General features: G+C 30.6%; 1 protein-coding gene across 2 annotated transcripts in view; it reads right to left on the bottom strand.

Annotated features, from left to right (window-relative positions):
- Positions 1–16,154, bottom strand: part of LOC145268265 (scaffold protein ILK-like) — a 95,194-nt gene that overhangs the window by 7,299 nt on the left and 71,741 nt on the right. For both annotated transcript variants that reach the window (XM_080123626.1, XM_080123625.1), the window contains one exon: positions 467–566. In XM_080123626.1, the coding sequence (XP_079979752.1) occupies positions 467–566 (100 nt within the window). The remainder of the gene's footprint in view (positions 1–466; positions 567–16,154) is intronic.

Here is a 16,154-nt window from a genome sequence, read left to right as displayed (position 1 = left end):
TTTGAAGACTCATGTTATCACCTGACGTTTATTACAGACATGTTCAAGTAAAAGTAATTACGAAAATAGATTTCTATAAAAAATTCGGTATGGCATTTGGGTCTAACAACAGAATGATAAATAATTTGACCCCAAATGTGTTAGAGTGGTTCGTATTATTTGGATTTATCAAACTACTGTTCTCATTTGGAATGTGATTTTCATATTCATAACGTTTCAGTCGTTGTAACCACCGGCCTTCTTCAGGTGTATCTTGTCGAACTCAGGAATGTTTCTATTGAACTTGGGAATTTAGATGGAATTCCCGAGTTCGACAAGATACACCTGAAGAAGGTTGGAGGTTTAGCGACCAAAACGTTGTGAAAATCACACTCTAAATGAGAACAGTAGTCTAACGAATCCAAATAATATGAATAACCAATCCTCATCTAAAATATTCAGAAACATGTTAGAGTGGTTTTGTTACCTTCTGGAGCCATCCAGGCAGGAGAGTACACTTTTCCCTTCTCATGGAAAGAGAAACGGTAGTCAGACATATTGATTCTAGCAGTAAGGTCTTCGTCAATCTGTGAAGAAAATAAAAGATCGAATGCTCATGAAATAATAATGGTTTCTAAATGATCAAACCCCATATAGTTTCTGGTGCAAGAGACACGGCTGCCGGGAGCCATTATCAACCTTTATTCACAGAAATAACTCTGTAGGCATTTATTTATAAGAAAATTATTTTTCACAATCATGTGTAATTGATAAAAAAGAAAATAATATGCTAATATTTATTGCATAAATTGTAAAGTATAAATGCTTAAAATTGTATAGATTATAAAACATAAATATTCAAATTTTAGAAAGTTACAGAAAAAAATTATTTAAAAAATATGGCAACAATCTTATAAGGATGGAAGTGAAATCATGTTTGTTTTAATAAAATTAAAATGCAGACGGTTTTCTTTTATCAAATAATGATCCCCACCCACCCCCAAAAAGGACAATCTTTATCTTTTTCTCACAAATTGAAAAATTATTAAGACAATGATTTGAAAAAAATAAAAATGATATTTAAAAAATATTTGTATGTTTATTTTAATGCGTCATATAGTTTTGTTTTTTTTTATTAATTTTTTTCCTCTCAAGTTCTTTTTTTTTGTTAACAGGAAATTCCTGCCAAGGAATGACAAACGGTATAGAGAATTAAAAAGAAAAATGTCTGTCACTCGGCAAAATTTTCAAAATTTCTAATTATATAAATGTTTACAAACATGGAAAATAAATACAAGGGTTGAAGAAAAAGAAATACGATTGGGACAATTTATTAGAGAAAGAGAGCTATAAGATATATCATTTTGTGTAAAAATATGTGCATTTTTTTTCTTCAAATATTTCCTTCATTTTGTCTGTTACCAAACTTATTCATGTATGAAGAAAATTTTGAGTTTTTTCTCGCTCGCTCTTCTTCAAAAGGAACTCCGGGTACCCCAGCCAGAAGTAAAGCTTAACTATAACCTTAAAAATTAGATGTATTATGTCAATTAAAGAAATAAAGAAATTAATGAAAATGTAGTTATATAAATCCCCAATTTTTTAAATAGTTATTTTCTCTTTATCTTGCTATTAGATATTGTCAGTTTCTATTAATGTATTTTTTTAAAATTATTAAACCAATCTCATATGCCAGATGCCAGTCTATCTATGTCATAAGAAAATATCAGGAACCAGTCCAGTTTAAAATGCAACCATCGCTAAATGTAGTGAGTTACTTAAGTCCAACATAAACAAATTCTTGATGAGACATTCGCTTTACCAAATTCCCACTACTAACGATTACTACAATATTGTCCCATTGACTACTTTACACTCATTAACCCTTGTCCTCCAGTGGCCTTCAGGCCTTGATAAGTGATGACTCCTATGTAAAAAAAAGAAAAAAAATTAAGTTACTATTTTTGGTAATGGTTGATTGATTTTTTTTTTTATGTTGCTGTTTATTAAACTTAGATGTGCATTATATTGTGCTTCTCTATGCATACAAAATACATTCCCATCTTAAAGAAAAAGGACCACTCCTCAATATAATGGGCTTAAAATAAAGTTTTAAGTTCTCTTTCACAAAAAGAAAAAAAAGAAAAGAAAAAAGAATCAGGTAATTAGCAATAAACTATCCCCTTCTCAAACAGTGAAGGCATAAGTCTGGGAGGAAAGAGTTCCTAGAAGTGCACAGGACCAGCAATACACCGCAGTCAACTGACAGAAGATAATTACAAGAATGACCTAGACTGTTGGCTTTTGAAAAGTATCACTAACTAGCTTAGAGTTTAGTAGTTAAAAATAGGTAAATGTAGTGGAATTCCTTTCACTTTCAACTTCTCATATCTTTTTTATTTTTGGGGTTACTTTGATAAAATTTGTATGCAAGCAAATTCTAATCTTTTTTTTTTTTTTTTTATAAATGTGCAATTTTTTTTCTTGCGGCATTAATAATCTTTTATCAAGTTACTTAAAATTAAGTAACAATTTTTGCTGAAGTTTGTTTGATTTTTTTTTTTTTAATGTTGCTTTTTTGTCAACTTAGATGTGCATGATATTTCGTTTTTTTTTATGCATATAAAAAACAGTCCCATCTTAAAGAAAAAGGACCACTCCTCAATATAATGAACTTATTGTATGCTTTTAAGTTGCATCACACACAGAAAAATTTGAAAAATTAGTGAATTAAAGTTTTGCCTCATTATCAAATTTTGTTTCCATCTGTATTTACATGACCTAAATCTAAATTTTTTAAAGAAATTAATGTACAATTAAAAAAAAAATCTGTCTTGATCTCTCTGCTGTGTTATGAATCATATTAAGACGATTCAATGAGTTAGCTGTTGTAATGAATCTTATATGAACAGTCAAAGTGCACTTCTACTGCCTGTGTGTATGTTCAGCTAAAGAGGAATGGGCTTGGCTACATTGAATAGATTTATTTAAGAGGACAGTTCAACAAGAACTTGTTTACATTGAACTTGAAGATGATAATATTGTAGTCAGCTGGAAAACAGACCAGTAGAACAGAGTTTCACGGGTGGGGAGTTCCAGGAAAGAAGCTTTGTTCATGGAATCCACGTTTGGGTTTAGGCACTGATAGAAAGTGGGGAAAATTATTGATAGTGGTTGTAGCTAATCGAGTGTTTCTTTTTTTGTGAAAGCTTAGTGGAGGGGGCATATATTGAAGCTCAGTCGAGTACTTGCCATGAAAATAATGATAGAGCAGGCTTGCAATGTCTCTTCTGTGGGGAAAGAGGTTGCAGAGAAGAGAAAAGGGCATCATCTACTAAGTTACATAGTTGGTTTTAAACTCTGTCATGGCAGGATAGGATTAACCACATTTAATATTTTCTTTTTAAAGTACACAATTTTATGTTCATTTAGAAATTTTTTAAAAATTTCAATTGGATAAAAAAAAAAAAAATCAATCATGTAAGTTACTTACTAGATTTACCTCATAGCAGTGTACAACCAGTCTATTGCACATATTACTAACACCTCCTGGGATGAGTATTTTCATAAAATATAAACATTAAAATGCTTAATTCCATTAGACACTATTAAAGATATTATATTTTAAAGAGCTATAAAACTGGCAGGCAATAATTTAATACTAGCAAGAACTGTGGAAATTCCATGGGTCTTTTTACAGCAATCATAACTATTAAAAATAATATTCTTTTTTTAAAATAACAAATGTCTGTCAGGGCATATTTAGCTTGTAATGAAAATTACTTTTCTAGAACAAGAGTAATTTTTTTTTTTAAGTATTATACTAAAAAAAAAAAATTACTCTTGTTCTAGAAAAGTAATTTTTATTACAAGCTAAATATTCTGGAAATAAATAAAATGAATATGCTCATTTATTTACAATTATAATTATTGTTAAAACAATATTCTCTGTCTTCTTTCTGTGAAAATAGTTTTGAGTTAAATATTTTTCAAACCAATAAAATGAATATCACTTTTTGAAACGTATTTATTCAAAATTGTAGCGTTTTAGTTGCAGATGACAATCTGATTTTGGAACAATTTTAAAACAGGTAAAGTCTGAAATTTTTACTCTAGCGACATCAGATCACTAATCACCATCTTTTTACTAATTGGATGATCTGATTTTTTTTTTTAAATGTGTGTGAAAGGTGATAACGTAGGTCTGAACATGAAATGGTTTAGCATATTACAATATAGATTATTTCATGGCTTTCAAAATTGTAAAAAAAAAAAAACATTAAAGAATTTGATTGTGTTGTTGCTGCAGTATAATAATAAACAGGCGACCTACATAAATTTACATAAACTCTTTTAGCATATTTTTCTGTCAGGCAACACTAGGTCTGTCTACTAGTTTTCTATATACATGAATACATGCTCAAGCATTGTTTTTTTTTGTTTGTTTAATTTTGCCCCCATGTTTCAATGCAAATATGATGGTTAAATTCATGATGAAGGTCAAATTTAAAATGAAAAAAAAAAAAATAAATAAAAAATAAAACCTTCCCAAAAAAAAAAAAAAACAAAGACATTCCTCTTTATTTCTTCAACCCTTGCATTTTCTGCCAATTGCATTTCAGGGAAAGAATTAAAAAATCTATTCATGCACTAAAATTAGCAAAAGCCTTTTTTTTTTTTTTTATTTCATTACATGCAAAAACAAAAAAAAATGTATCTATATATCTATCTATATTATATATATGAGATTATAATAATATAAATTCAATCTACATATATATATGTATATCATATTGATTCATAAAATAATCTCATTATAATTGAAAGCCAGGCATTGGAATATAAATTGCATCCTGGGTGTTTGATCCATTGAACATTATTCACAAGTCATTGTGTCTTATTTTGAATTGAATGTGTATATATATATATATATATATATATATATATATATATATATATATATATATATAATCCAGAAATAGTTATTAAGTTTATAAATCAAAAGCTTTTGTAAACTTTAATGTAATATAGATATTAATATTTATATGGTAATCCTAACTAGATAAAAAAAAAAACATTCAGATATATGTAGAAAATGAGATTCAAAATAAATAAATGAGAACTAAAAGCATCTCCATCATTCAAAACATATAGTAACATATAGTAACAGTCGTGAATAATATTCAATGGATTCAGGATGCAATTAAAATTCCAATGCCTTGCTTTAAATTGTAATTAGATTATTTTGTGAATTATATATATATATATATATATATGTTTGTATGTATGTATGTGAAATTAAATTGTGAAAATGTGGATAGAAAGGCAACATACTAGTAGAAGTAAGGGCACAAACATATCATTAAAATTATACTAAGATATTTCTGTCGATTCAGTCGACCATATCCATTTGCTTTTTTTTATTTATCTATTTATTTTTTTTTTTAATCATTTGAGATGAGGCTTCATACTTTGTGTATTCATTCTTTTTTGCGGACTGTTATCTTCATCTTTTATTGTTTCACCACGTTTCGAACAACTCATTCTCCATTAACCATGACGGGATAGGAATGCTGGATCACCTGAAGAAGGTCAGAGGATGAGTTGGCCAAAATGTGATGAAACAACAACAATAACTATGAAAAAGAGGATAACAGTCCCCCAAAAAAGAATGAATGTTTTTTTTTGTTTTTTTTATTAAATGAATATGTTTGAGCAAAGTGAAATATTTTTGTTCAATGTTAATGATGTGTTTGTGTCCTTATTTTTACAAGTGTGTTGTCTTGCTAATCAACTCTTTCATAGAATAATTTTCCATGTTGTCTGAAACTTATTTTATATTTACTTTCTTATATATATAATATATATATATATATATATATATATATATATATATATATATATATAAGGTGTTTGACTTACTTCGACAAGTTGAGGTACTGATTTCTATGATCAAAGCTAATTTATTATCAAACAACTACACAAAAAAATGAGTTAATTTCTATATTTTTAATTTGAACATCAAACGATGATGGATGTGATGTGATGTGATATAATGTTTTTTTTTTTCTAATAAAAATATGAATTTAATGAGGGGGGGTATTAAAAATTTATAATAAAGAAAACGGGTTTGTTTTCCAACTACAAAAAAAAAAATTTTTTCTTCAAAATAAATATTTACTCTCCCCTCCTCCCCACCACCACCACCACCACTCCTCAACCTGATTTCAAAAAAGAAAGAACAGGTAAAGCACCCCAAAATCAAAGAGCAAAAACAAATAAAAAACAGATTTTAATAAAATTTTACAAATGAAAACAAAAACAGCAAAATATTTTTATTAAACAAAATATAATTTAAAAAAAAAACTTTAACAAAAATATGTTAAGAATAATGAAAAAAAAAACATTTCATTTGTAATTTTAAACTTAAAATGTTAAAAATCAAAAAAGTCAAATCTACAGTTCAAAATAACATAACCCCCCCCCAAAAAAAAACAAAAAAACTTAAAACAAAGTGAAAAAATGAATCTCAACTAAAAGAAAGATGAAACCAAAAGTAAAAAATAGAAAAAAAAAAAACCCAAAAAACCCCAAGAAATTAAAAAATAAAATATATTTTTGTATTTACACACAATGTATATTAATTCATATATATTTTTTTTTTTTTTTTAATTTAAGATTCTCCACTAAATTAACTGAGAGGTGACAATGGGCTAGTGGTTAATGACATGGACTGACGACCTGGGAATCCCCAGTTCAAATCCATCTAGTTTGTTCCACAAAAATCGCTTCTAGTTTGGATGTTGGCAACCTTCACATGGTTCCTCTCATAAGTACCTGATGTCTTTGTAGAAATAAAGACTAGAAAAATATCGGGAAAATCAATGCCAATAAATCTTTTTTAATTTGGATAATTCTGATTATTGTGCTCATCCCGAGTGTTATTTTTCTAAATGTTTTGGCCAATGTAACCTCAGAACTTTCTCAGGTCTATCTGGCTGAACTCTGGGATCTGCACAGAATTTCAAACAGAATAAGTGAAATTCATTTGTAAAGTCACTCTCTTCTGGAGGCTGAAGGTCCAATCTTCAGCGTGGGCGATACTAACAATACAATTGCCAATTACTGAAGACTTCTATACGATCATGGCTAATGCAGAAAAAAAACTTTTTAAAAATATTTTTGTGTTATAATATATATATATATATATATATATATATATATATATATATCCACACACACACACACACTTTATTTGTTTTACATAAGCATTAATATGTCGCTACACATTCATAAGCATGTTTTGATCAGCTAGTTACTAATAACTAGAGACCTCTTCAGACAATATTGCTTATACAAATTGCATGTATAAGCAACATCGCCATAAGCCACTAGTTATTAGTAACTGGCTGACTGAAACATGCTCATGAATGTGTGGTGAAATTCAAATGCTTACATAAAACAAATAAAAAGTATATCTTGCCCTACTTCGGTATTGAGCACTCTTGTATTGACCTCATTAAAACTTCATTGGTTATTTTACTTCTAGAAAATATTAACCTGGAATTATGCAGGGTGGAATGATAAAATTGTCATCGTAAAGAAAACAACACTACAGCCTTACTTTTTTGAAAAGATCAATTCAAGTAACTTGATTATGTAATAGTGCTAACATCTATTCAATGTAGCCACCTTCAACATCAATCTCTGCCTCGATACTGGTCCTGAATTGGGAGCATGCCTTTTCCATAAGCGCCAGCGGGAGCTATGTGAATACTTGGCGGAAGGTGGCAATTAGGCTGACTTTGGTGTTGCGGGAGGTCATGTTGGTGATGTTCTCGATGTATGACCAAACAAAGTAGTCCAGCAGGTTCACGTCGGGGGCCAGTAAGAGGAGAGTATGATATCGTAGTACTTTTTCTGAAGTCAAGTCTGGGTCTCTTTGGACTTGTGGGCCAGCGCTAAGTCCTACTGCCACACTCAGGATCTGCCAGCAGCCACCTGATTGCACCAGGGGATCACCACACTCTTCAGCACATCCAGGTATACTTTGGTGTTCACTTTCAAGTAGACTTTGAAGATACGAGGTGGCATGATATGGCTCTCACTGGAAATCACACTAAGGACCATAACTGTGGCCGGAAACTTTTTCACCACCCTGAGCACATCCCTGTTATTTGCGGCAATGCTCCTGCTGTCATAACTTGGATTGGTAGAGAGCATGAATTATACAGGGGTGCATCTCTAATCTCGCTCGTTGAACATTGTGTCACTTTCAGACATGATAGGAAGCTCCTATCACTATTGCAATTTGTACACAACTAGCCAACTAATAGATGGTCATCAACAAAAAAAGAAAATCGTGGAATGATAAAATTGTCACCCCAGAAAAGACATGATTCCATTTCCATTTGATGAAAACCGATTTTCTTTTTTTGTTGATGTTGATGACCTTTTTTTTGATGATGTGTGTGTGTGTGTGTGTGTGTGTGTATATATATATATATATACACACACACACACACTAGCATGCTGCCCTGTATTACCCTGTCGTAAAATATGCTCAAATATTATATTTTGATTAATGCAGATTTTGTATTTATTATTATACTAGCGAGGGGTACCCGGCGTTGCCCGGGTGTTTTTCGGGGTATGTGAAAAAAAAAAACAGGTGCCCGTGAAAAAAAAAAAAACGAAGCCTTCACGACGCGCAGTTGGAAAATAGTAAAGTGTTAAAAAAAAAACAGGTGCGCGTTTTTGATTGACGTGATGGCGATAGGTATTCAGCAGTTAGCATTTTGTGCGGGACAGTTTTGAATGAGGTGAATAAATCGGTTTGTTTGTTTTTAAAAACCTGCTCCCTGTTTATTAGGAGGAGCGAAATGAAAGCTACATTCTGATATGACGGTCGACATTGAACAAACGTTACTTAGCTCTCTTGACACAACTGGCTTTCGGCCTGTGATTAAAGTCGAGTTTCGCTTTTTTTTATACTGAAAACCGAATGTAACGCGTGCTGATGTGGGAAATGTGGAATAATTAACGTTTGAAAGTCAATAAAATTAAATAGACAGGCGAGCTCCGTGGATAACTCTGAAATATTATAATTTATAGAGGATATAAAAAGTTTTAAGAAGTTGTGAACCGAGCAAGTGCTTCTTTGAAAGAAGCCTTTTGTGGACATCGAGGAAAAGTGTACATACATACACACATACATTTTCACTTTTATATATATAGATTATACCGAACCCAATATATAGTAATGATTTAAAAAGTTTTTAAAAAGAATGACTTGTGCACTAGCACCAAAAATCAAAACGTTTAGCTTACAATTTACTTTTTCCTTTGACGTTAATGCCTGAGCTATGAAGACATGTTTGCTGCAAGGCGAAAAATTAAAACATGAACCAATAGCTATTACGTTGCACATGCATATTCGTAATGGCATCGTTCGACCTTCAGCTGGCAAATTCTATTTCTTTAATTCTCTACACTTTTGCACCGATTTTCTCCAGCTAAAACCCAAATATAAAGTTCTGCATCGGTTTGAATGCCCTATATATTAAGTTTCATGTCTGTGGACCAAAAACTAACAGAGGAGATTGGTAGGCAAAATTTTTTAAACAAATATATATAGGCATACATATAAACATATAGAAAGAGGTTTGTGTTTACTTTAATCTTTTTATGCAAATATTACGCAACTATAAATCATGTAGAATATCTGTATGAATATAATTACACGCAATAATAAACTAAAGATGATCATCCCATAAGAAAACAAACAAACAAAAAAAGCTACTAGGGAATTAATTAAAATGAATGTTTAACAGAATATGCAAATTAGCTAAATCTTTTGCATATGAATGCAATTCCATGACCCATATATAACAAATAAATAGAAAAAAAAAGGGGTTTTTAATATGAATATCAATGCACAAAAATACCAAATTTTTAGGAGTATATATATATATATACACACACACACACACACACACACACACACACACACACACACACACACACACGACTACTTCATTTAATCACATAAATTAATATACGAAAATTTAATTTTTTGCATAAATTTTCAGTATTTACTTCAACAGTGCTCAATAAATAGGTAGAGCAAGATAGTAAGTTATAAAAATATATATGGCAATTAAGCTACACATAATATTCTGCGTTTCATTCTGAAAATGCGGAATATTCTGTGTAGCTTTATTGGTATATATATTTTTATAACTTACTATATATATATATATATATATATATATAATTTTTATTTCTTTTGAATTTAAGGCTTTCTTATATTCCTGCTGTGTTTCAAAGAATAACACAGTCATATATTAAAACATAACAATGTATCTTTATTGTTGGCAACGATTATGGATGGTTGGCTGTCCGGAGAGAGATGCACACATAGGAACTTAATGTGCTGATTGTTCTTGGGCCCAAATTGTCAACCAATGACGACATTCTTTTTGGTCGTTATTATATAACTATTTGTGACCACCTAGCCCCCCTCCCCCTTCCCTCTTGGGAAGGCATTGTTACTGTTGCCACACACCAATTGTCATTTCACTGGATTGACTTGACTTTGATTACACCTGTATAACATTTTGCCGAAAATGACCGTTCAAATATCATACTTTTAACTTATTTTCTTTTTGAGAAATGATCAAGTTTTTTTTTTTTTGCGTTTTCTATGCAGATGCCTATGTCAGGTTAATAACTTTTATTCAAATGACATTTTGGTTCATTTAATAATTATTTTGTTGTTGTTTGCATTAGACAAGCTCATATAAAAACGTGTGTGTGTGTGTATGTGGTGTTTGGCTTATTGGTTTCTATGATCCAAGCTAATCTATTTTTGATAAAAACAAGAGACTATTTCTTCTTCTTTTTTTTTTTTTTTTTAAATTTGAACATTAAACAATGATAATTTCTTTTGTCCTAATAAAAAAAAATAAATTTAATGGAAAAAAAGTGGGGAGGGGGTAGTTAAAAATGTATATAAAAAAAAAAAAGGTTCATCTCATTAGAAACCAAAAATACCCTTATCCCCCTGAAGACACCTTTAGAAGAAACCTCATTGGCAGCATTAACACCCTCATGAAGAAATGTGATAAGAAGAGCATACCATTAGAATTGAGAGACGCTGGAACATGCACACCACATCCTCCTCTTCCACCAAACTCAACCCAACAGGATAAAGAATCTTAAAGAAGGGAAGCTAAGTATTACGGACTGAAATCTTATAAGAACCCTAAGAAGAACAAGATGTAAAATTTTGAAACAGATTTAGTTAATCTAGTGGTGAACATTAAATTCAAAAGAAACAAAAATGACCTAAATGATTCTCTCCAAAAAAATTAATTTTCTAAATCCATCTTCAATGGTCACCAAAATATACTTTGTGTATGTGTGTATATGTGTGTGTATGTGTGTGTATGTGTGTATGTGTGTATATGTGTATGTGTGTGTATGTGTGTATATGTGTATGTGTGTGTATGTGTGTATATGTGTGTATGTGTGTATATGTGTGTGCGCATACATAAATATATATCCACTCTACAACAAATGTCAGTGAAACTATTTTAAGTGTTTAAGGGAAGGGAGAAAGAAAATAGCAAATTTAACCCTTCTCCTACAATCTTAAATAAATTCAGAAAGGTATCCGTTGTTATTTTCATAAGACATTCTCTTTCTTTATTTCGATTTCTTCCTTTTTTACAACTTTCCAGTTTGAGACGTTTTCTTTCTTTGTTTTAATTATCAAAATATGTGATAATTATGCTCTAAGAAAATATAATTTAAGCGATAGTCTTAAAACATAGTTAACTCTCTCTTTCTTCCTTCCATTTTATTCAAACTCTTTCACACTATTTCCATAAATCTACACAGAATTTTGAACCAATCCATGGCATAATGAATAAAGTAATGAACAAAATTCATTTGTTAAGTTATACTCTTCTAGAAGTTGAAGGTTTAATCCACAGTGCAGGTGATACTAAGAATACGATTCCAAATTATTTGAGACTTCTACCCGGTCATGGCTGATGGAACAAGAACATGCTATCCTTGTGGATTAAAGAAAGAGTTCTGTTTGAAATTCTGTGCCGATTCTTTAATTCAACAAGATACACCTGGCAAAATTAACTTGTTCAGCTTTGAGAGATAACTGTCCTAAAAGAGAAAATTAGCTTTATTTCCTATTAAGAAAAAGTGTATTTCAATAAAAGAAAAAGTGAAGAATAGTGTATATATATATATATATATATATCATTGGTGTGGACAACAGAGCTCGGTCACACACTTCACACATCTAAAGATTTCCATGATTGTCGGCAAGGTTTGGCGTTTCCTACATGCTCGCTTGAGCTTCGCTTGGTTTATCTTGGCTGCTTCAAAGTGTTCTGTGCTCCTGTATATCAGTGCCCTCCACTGCTTGTGATCATACGCTAAAGACTTCAAGTGTTTAGACCCAAAATTGGTGGAGGAGTTTGGTAGAGTTTTCAAAGGTCAAATCGTTGAACTTTGACCCCTTGACAGCCACATTTCTGGTCGAAAACCAATTAAAAAGATTTTCCCAAATCTCAATACTCTTTATGTCAAATCTCGAGTCTGTAGACTAAAAATTGACAGAGTTATTTGGTAGGGAAATGTATACAGACATTTTCACTTTCATAGATATAGAGATTATAGTGTTGAGAGGATTCTAATTTTTGTTTCTTGATCTGATACAATTACTGATTCTCTTCTAAATTCCCAATTCTGATACAATTACCAATACCGATTTGAATAACAAAAGTGCCGGAAATAACACAGCCTAACAACAGCAGCATAAGAATAATACTGACTCCCACTCTTGCTGCTATCAAAAGAGTTAATTAAATAGCATCGATTTATGTTTGTTTAAATAGTAATTTTATTTTTAGATATTTGGATCTTTACTCACCACATTTTTTTTTTTTCATGAGGTAAGATGGTAAATATACCCAAGTTATTTTTAAAAGAATCGACTAACAATCTGTTTACGCCAGTTTTTTTCTTTAATAATTTTGCAGTGAAACAAAATCTATAAATAACGGATACGTCCACTTTTTTGTTGTATCTTACTGATAATTTATAAACAAAATACACATTGAGGAACTCGTACATAAATCATAAATTCTTTTCATGTGATAGACATGCATGCATTTATTACAAGGTTATAAAGGTCTTTCCAACAAATCAAACACCTGAGAATGTGACCTAAAATTAGTCCACTTTAAGATATTTGAGTCAACTATTTTTTTTTTTGGGGGGGGGGGAGGAATATATATTTTTGTATTAAGTTTTATTGATTGTAGATCTGACATGGAATAAATTGGTCAATTTGATCTGACAAACAATTTTTTTCGACCATCTTATGAAAAATATATTTTCTGGATTAAATAAAACTTCATTAATATAAATTACATTTTCAACATATTGACAATATTTTAAACAGGATAATCGCCTAGAGTAAATGTGATATTGTCGTGATTGAAATGATTCTAGCTAAAGAGTAAGATAGCTAGTATAAGACAGAGGGTAACCGATAATCTCCATTGCCTTTTCTCACACTTTTGATGACCTTGTTCCATGTTATATGCTGTATTTTTTAGCAAATGAATAATTCAAAGTGTAGTATATTTTCTGGTACTACACTTTATCTTTTCTGTCCTCAGTTAATGAAGAAGAAATCCTTCTAGACTGAGGCAATTTTAATTTTTCTACCAATCTACAGTGTCCTTCTTGGAGAGCTGGCTTCTGTAGATTATAAACCAACCTTATATCCAAATATGCCTCCGTCAGAAGACAAATAAATAGAATAACACATAATCAATAACACCCTGAACTAAATCACTACCCTCCCAAAATAAGATTTTACTTTTTAAACAATTATGTGTGAACACCTTGAAAAACTTGTCGAAAATAAAAATAAAAATAATTATTTTAGAATTTAGATCAGTTTCTTAAATATATTTAATTTTTTTTACCACTAGTCTTACATTTGACTGGAATGGCCATGAAATTAGATGTAATTGCTTAAACAGGTTTGATACCCCCCTCCCCCACATATAAAAAAAATGCACAGAATTTATCTTTGATAAATTTATTTTATTAGTTGCCCTAAAACATTAGAATGGCACAGAAATGCAGGATTAATTTTACATTAAATTTACACGTAAAACTTTAAATTCTAAAAGAATTGATATTTTTCTTCCCAACAAGTTTTTCAGAGTGTTTACACATAATCAGCTGAAAAAAAAAAGAGAATCTAACTTTTGCTTAGGAGGATTTGCTGACGACTTTCCTCTATTACTACCACTACAGCAACAATAAATACTTAGAAATTTTTATATAGTAAAAGAATCTACTTAACTTCTATATTTACATGAAAATATAAGTTTAAACATGAAACAAAAAATGAATAAAAAACATCTTAGTAAAACGCATTTTTAATTTCTTTCAAATATATTTTTTAATATATCCGCTTACATTTTTATGTTGGCAGGCAAATTTTCAGGCTTTTGAGTAATCAGCGCCTTATCAGTGGAAAGAACATGAACTTAACTGCCAAAGTGGTTTTAATCATATTAATAACCAAGAATATTCTTTGATTTTCTAGCCTTTTATCCACTTCTTAAATATCCAGAACTTGTTTTTACAACCAGTACACACTACAAACAGACAGGTGACTGAAAATTTAAAGCATAACTGACATAAAATTGTGTTTCACACATAAGTTCACTAATTCACTGAAAAACTAAAATGTTTTTTCAAATTTTCCATTTGTTTTATTTTTTATTATTTTTTTTTTTGCTGTTTTTTAACACAAGTGAAATAAATTCATACGGTCATTCGATGTTATTAGGAAATATATATTTTAAGGTAAGGAGTCGCTTAAAAACAATATTCACCCTTTTATCTTTAGTCCCAGCAATGTAAAATTAAGTCTAACATTTTTTTAAAGAAATCCTTTTTGGAATTGGAAATTAGAATAAAATTTTCTGATCCCTATACCTAACAAAATTTTGACATTTGACGAAAGGAAGACATCCCAAAATATAGCATCAAATGCATATCACCTGACTGTCTGATGCAAGTAAGAAATCCTATATGTAAAATATTATATATATATAAAACATGTACACTTGTGAGCAAAAGAATGGGCCAAACAAATTTTATACATTTTATTGCACTAAAAGCTATATTGAACAAAGAACAATTGAACAAGGAAACTTAAAGGAGATTAATAACACAGAACAAGACATTTACTTTAATAAATACTTAGGATGGAATCGCATTCCCTTTTGATTTCTTTAAAAGATCAATCCTTTTAGACATGCTCTCAATCAAAGTGGAACACTGTGAAGAGGAAATGCTATTTCATTCGCTTTGCACAGCTTCCCACAGTTTGTCATTGTTCAAAAAAGTTCTTCCAGCGAATGCATGAGATATTATGGACCAAATATTTTTGATTGGGTTTCAATTGGAACTTTGACCTGGCCAAAATATCACATTAATTGAATTATCAGAAAACCATTTTTTGTGACTTTAGTAGTGTGTGCAGGGGCATTATCATGTTGAAAAATAATGTTCTGAGATATCCCCAGCTTCTGGATACTTGGTAACAGTCCCGTTTCTAATATTCGAATGTATTCCTTTCCATTGATTGACTTCTCATATCTAATAAGTTCCCCAACTCCTGCTGCAGTAAAAGTTCCCTATATCATTATCCCTCCATTCCGGTGTTTAACTTTCGTTTTTATGCAACTTGGTGAAAATCTTTTTCCAGTGCTTTGATTGCACGGTTCGGGAGCATCACTAACAAGACAAAATCTTGATTCATCTAACCAGAAACCATTCTTGAACCAGTCTATATCTTTCTTGCCATAACACGAGAAAAATCTTTCATTGATGTTTCATTGATGTTCTTCTTAAATAAAAATGGCTTCTTTGCACACTTTTTAGAGGAAAGCCCCATTTCTTTCATTCATCTAGATATTGTATATCTAGAAAGAGAATTCCCAGCCCCTGTTTTGAATTATTTCTATAGTCAATATAGGTTTTCTTTCAATCCTTCAAAACAGTTAATTTAAGCTTGTGGTCGTCCTTCAAAGTGGATGCACTAGGGTGACCAGATC

Source organism: Euprymna scolopes, chromosome 43 (genome assembly GCF_053919585.1).
Source record: "Euprymna scolopes isolate OS-2025 chromosome 43, ASM5391958v1, whole genome shotgun sequence".
Lineage (NCBI taxonomy): Eukaryota > Metazoa > Mollusca > Cephalopoda > Sepiida > Sepiolidae > Euprymna > Euprymna scolopes.
This window is presented reverse-complemented; position numbering and strand designations above follow the sequence as displayed.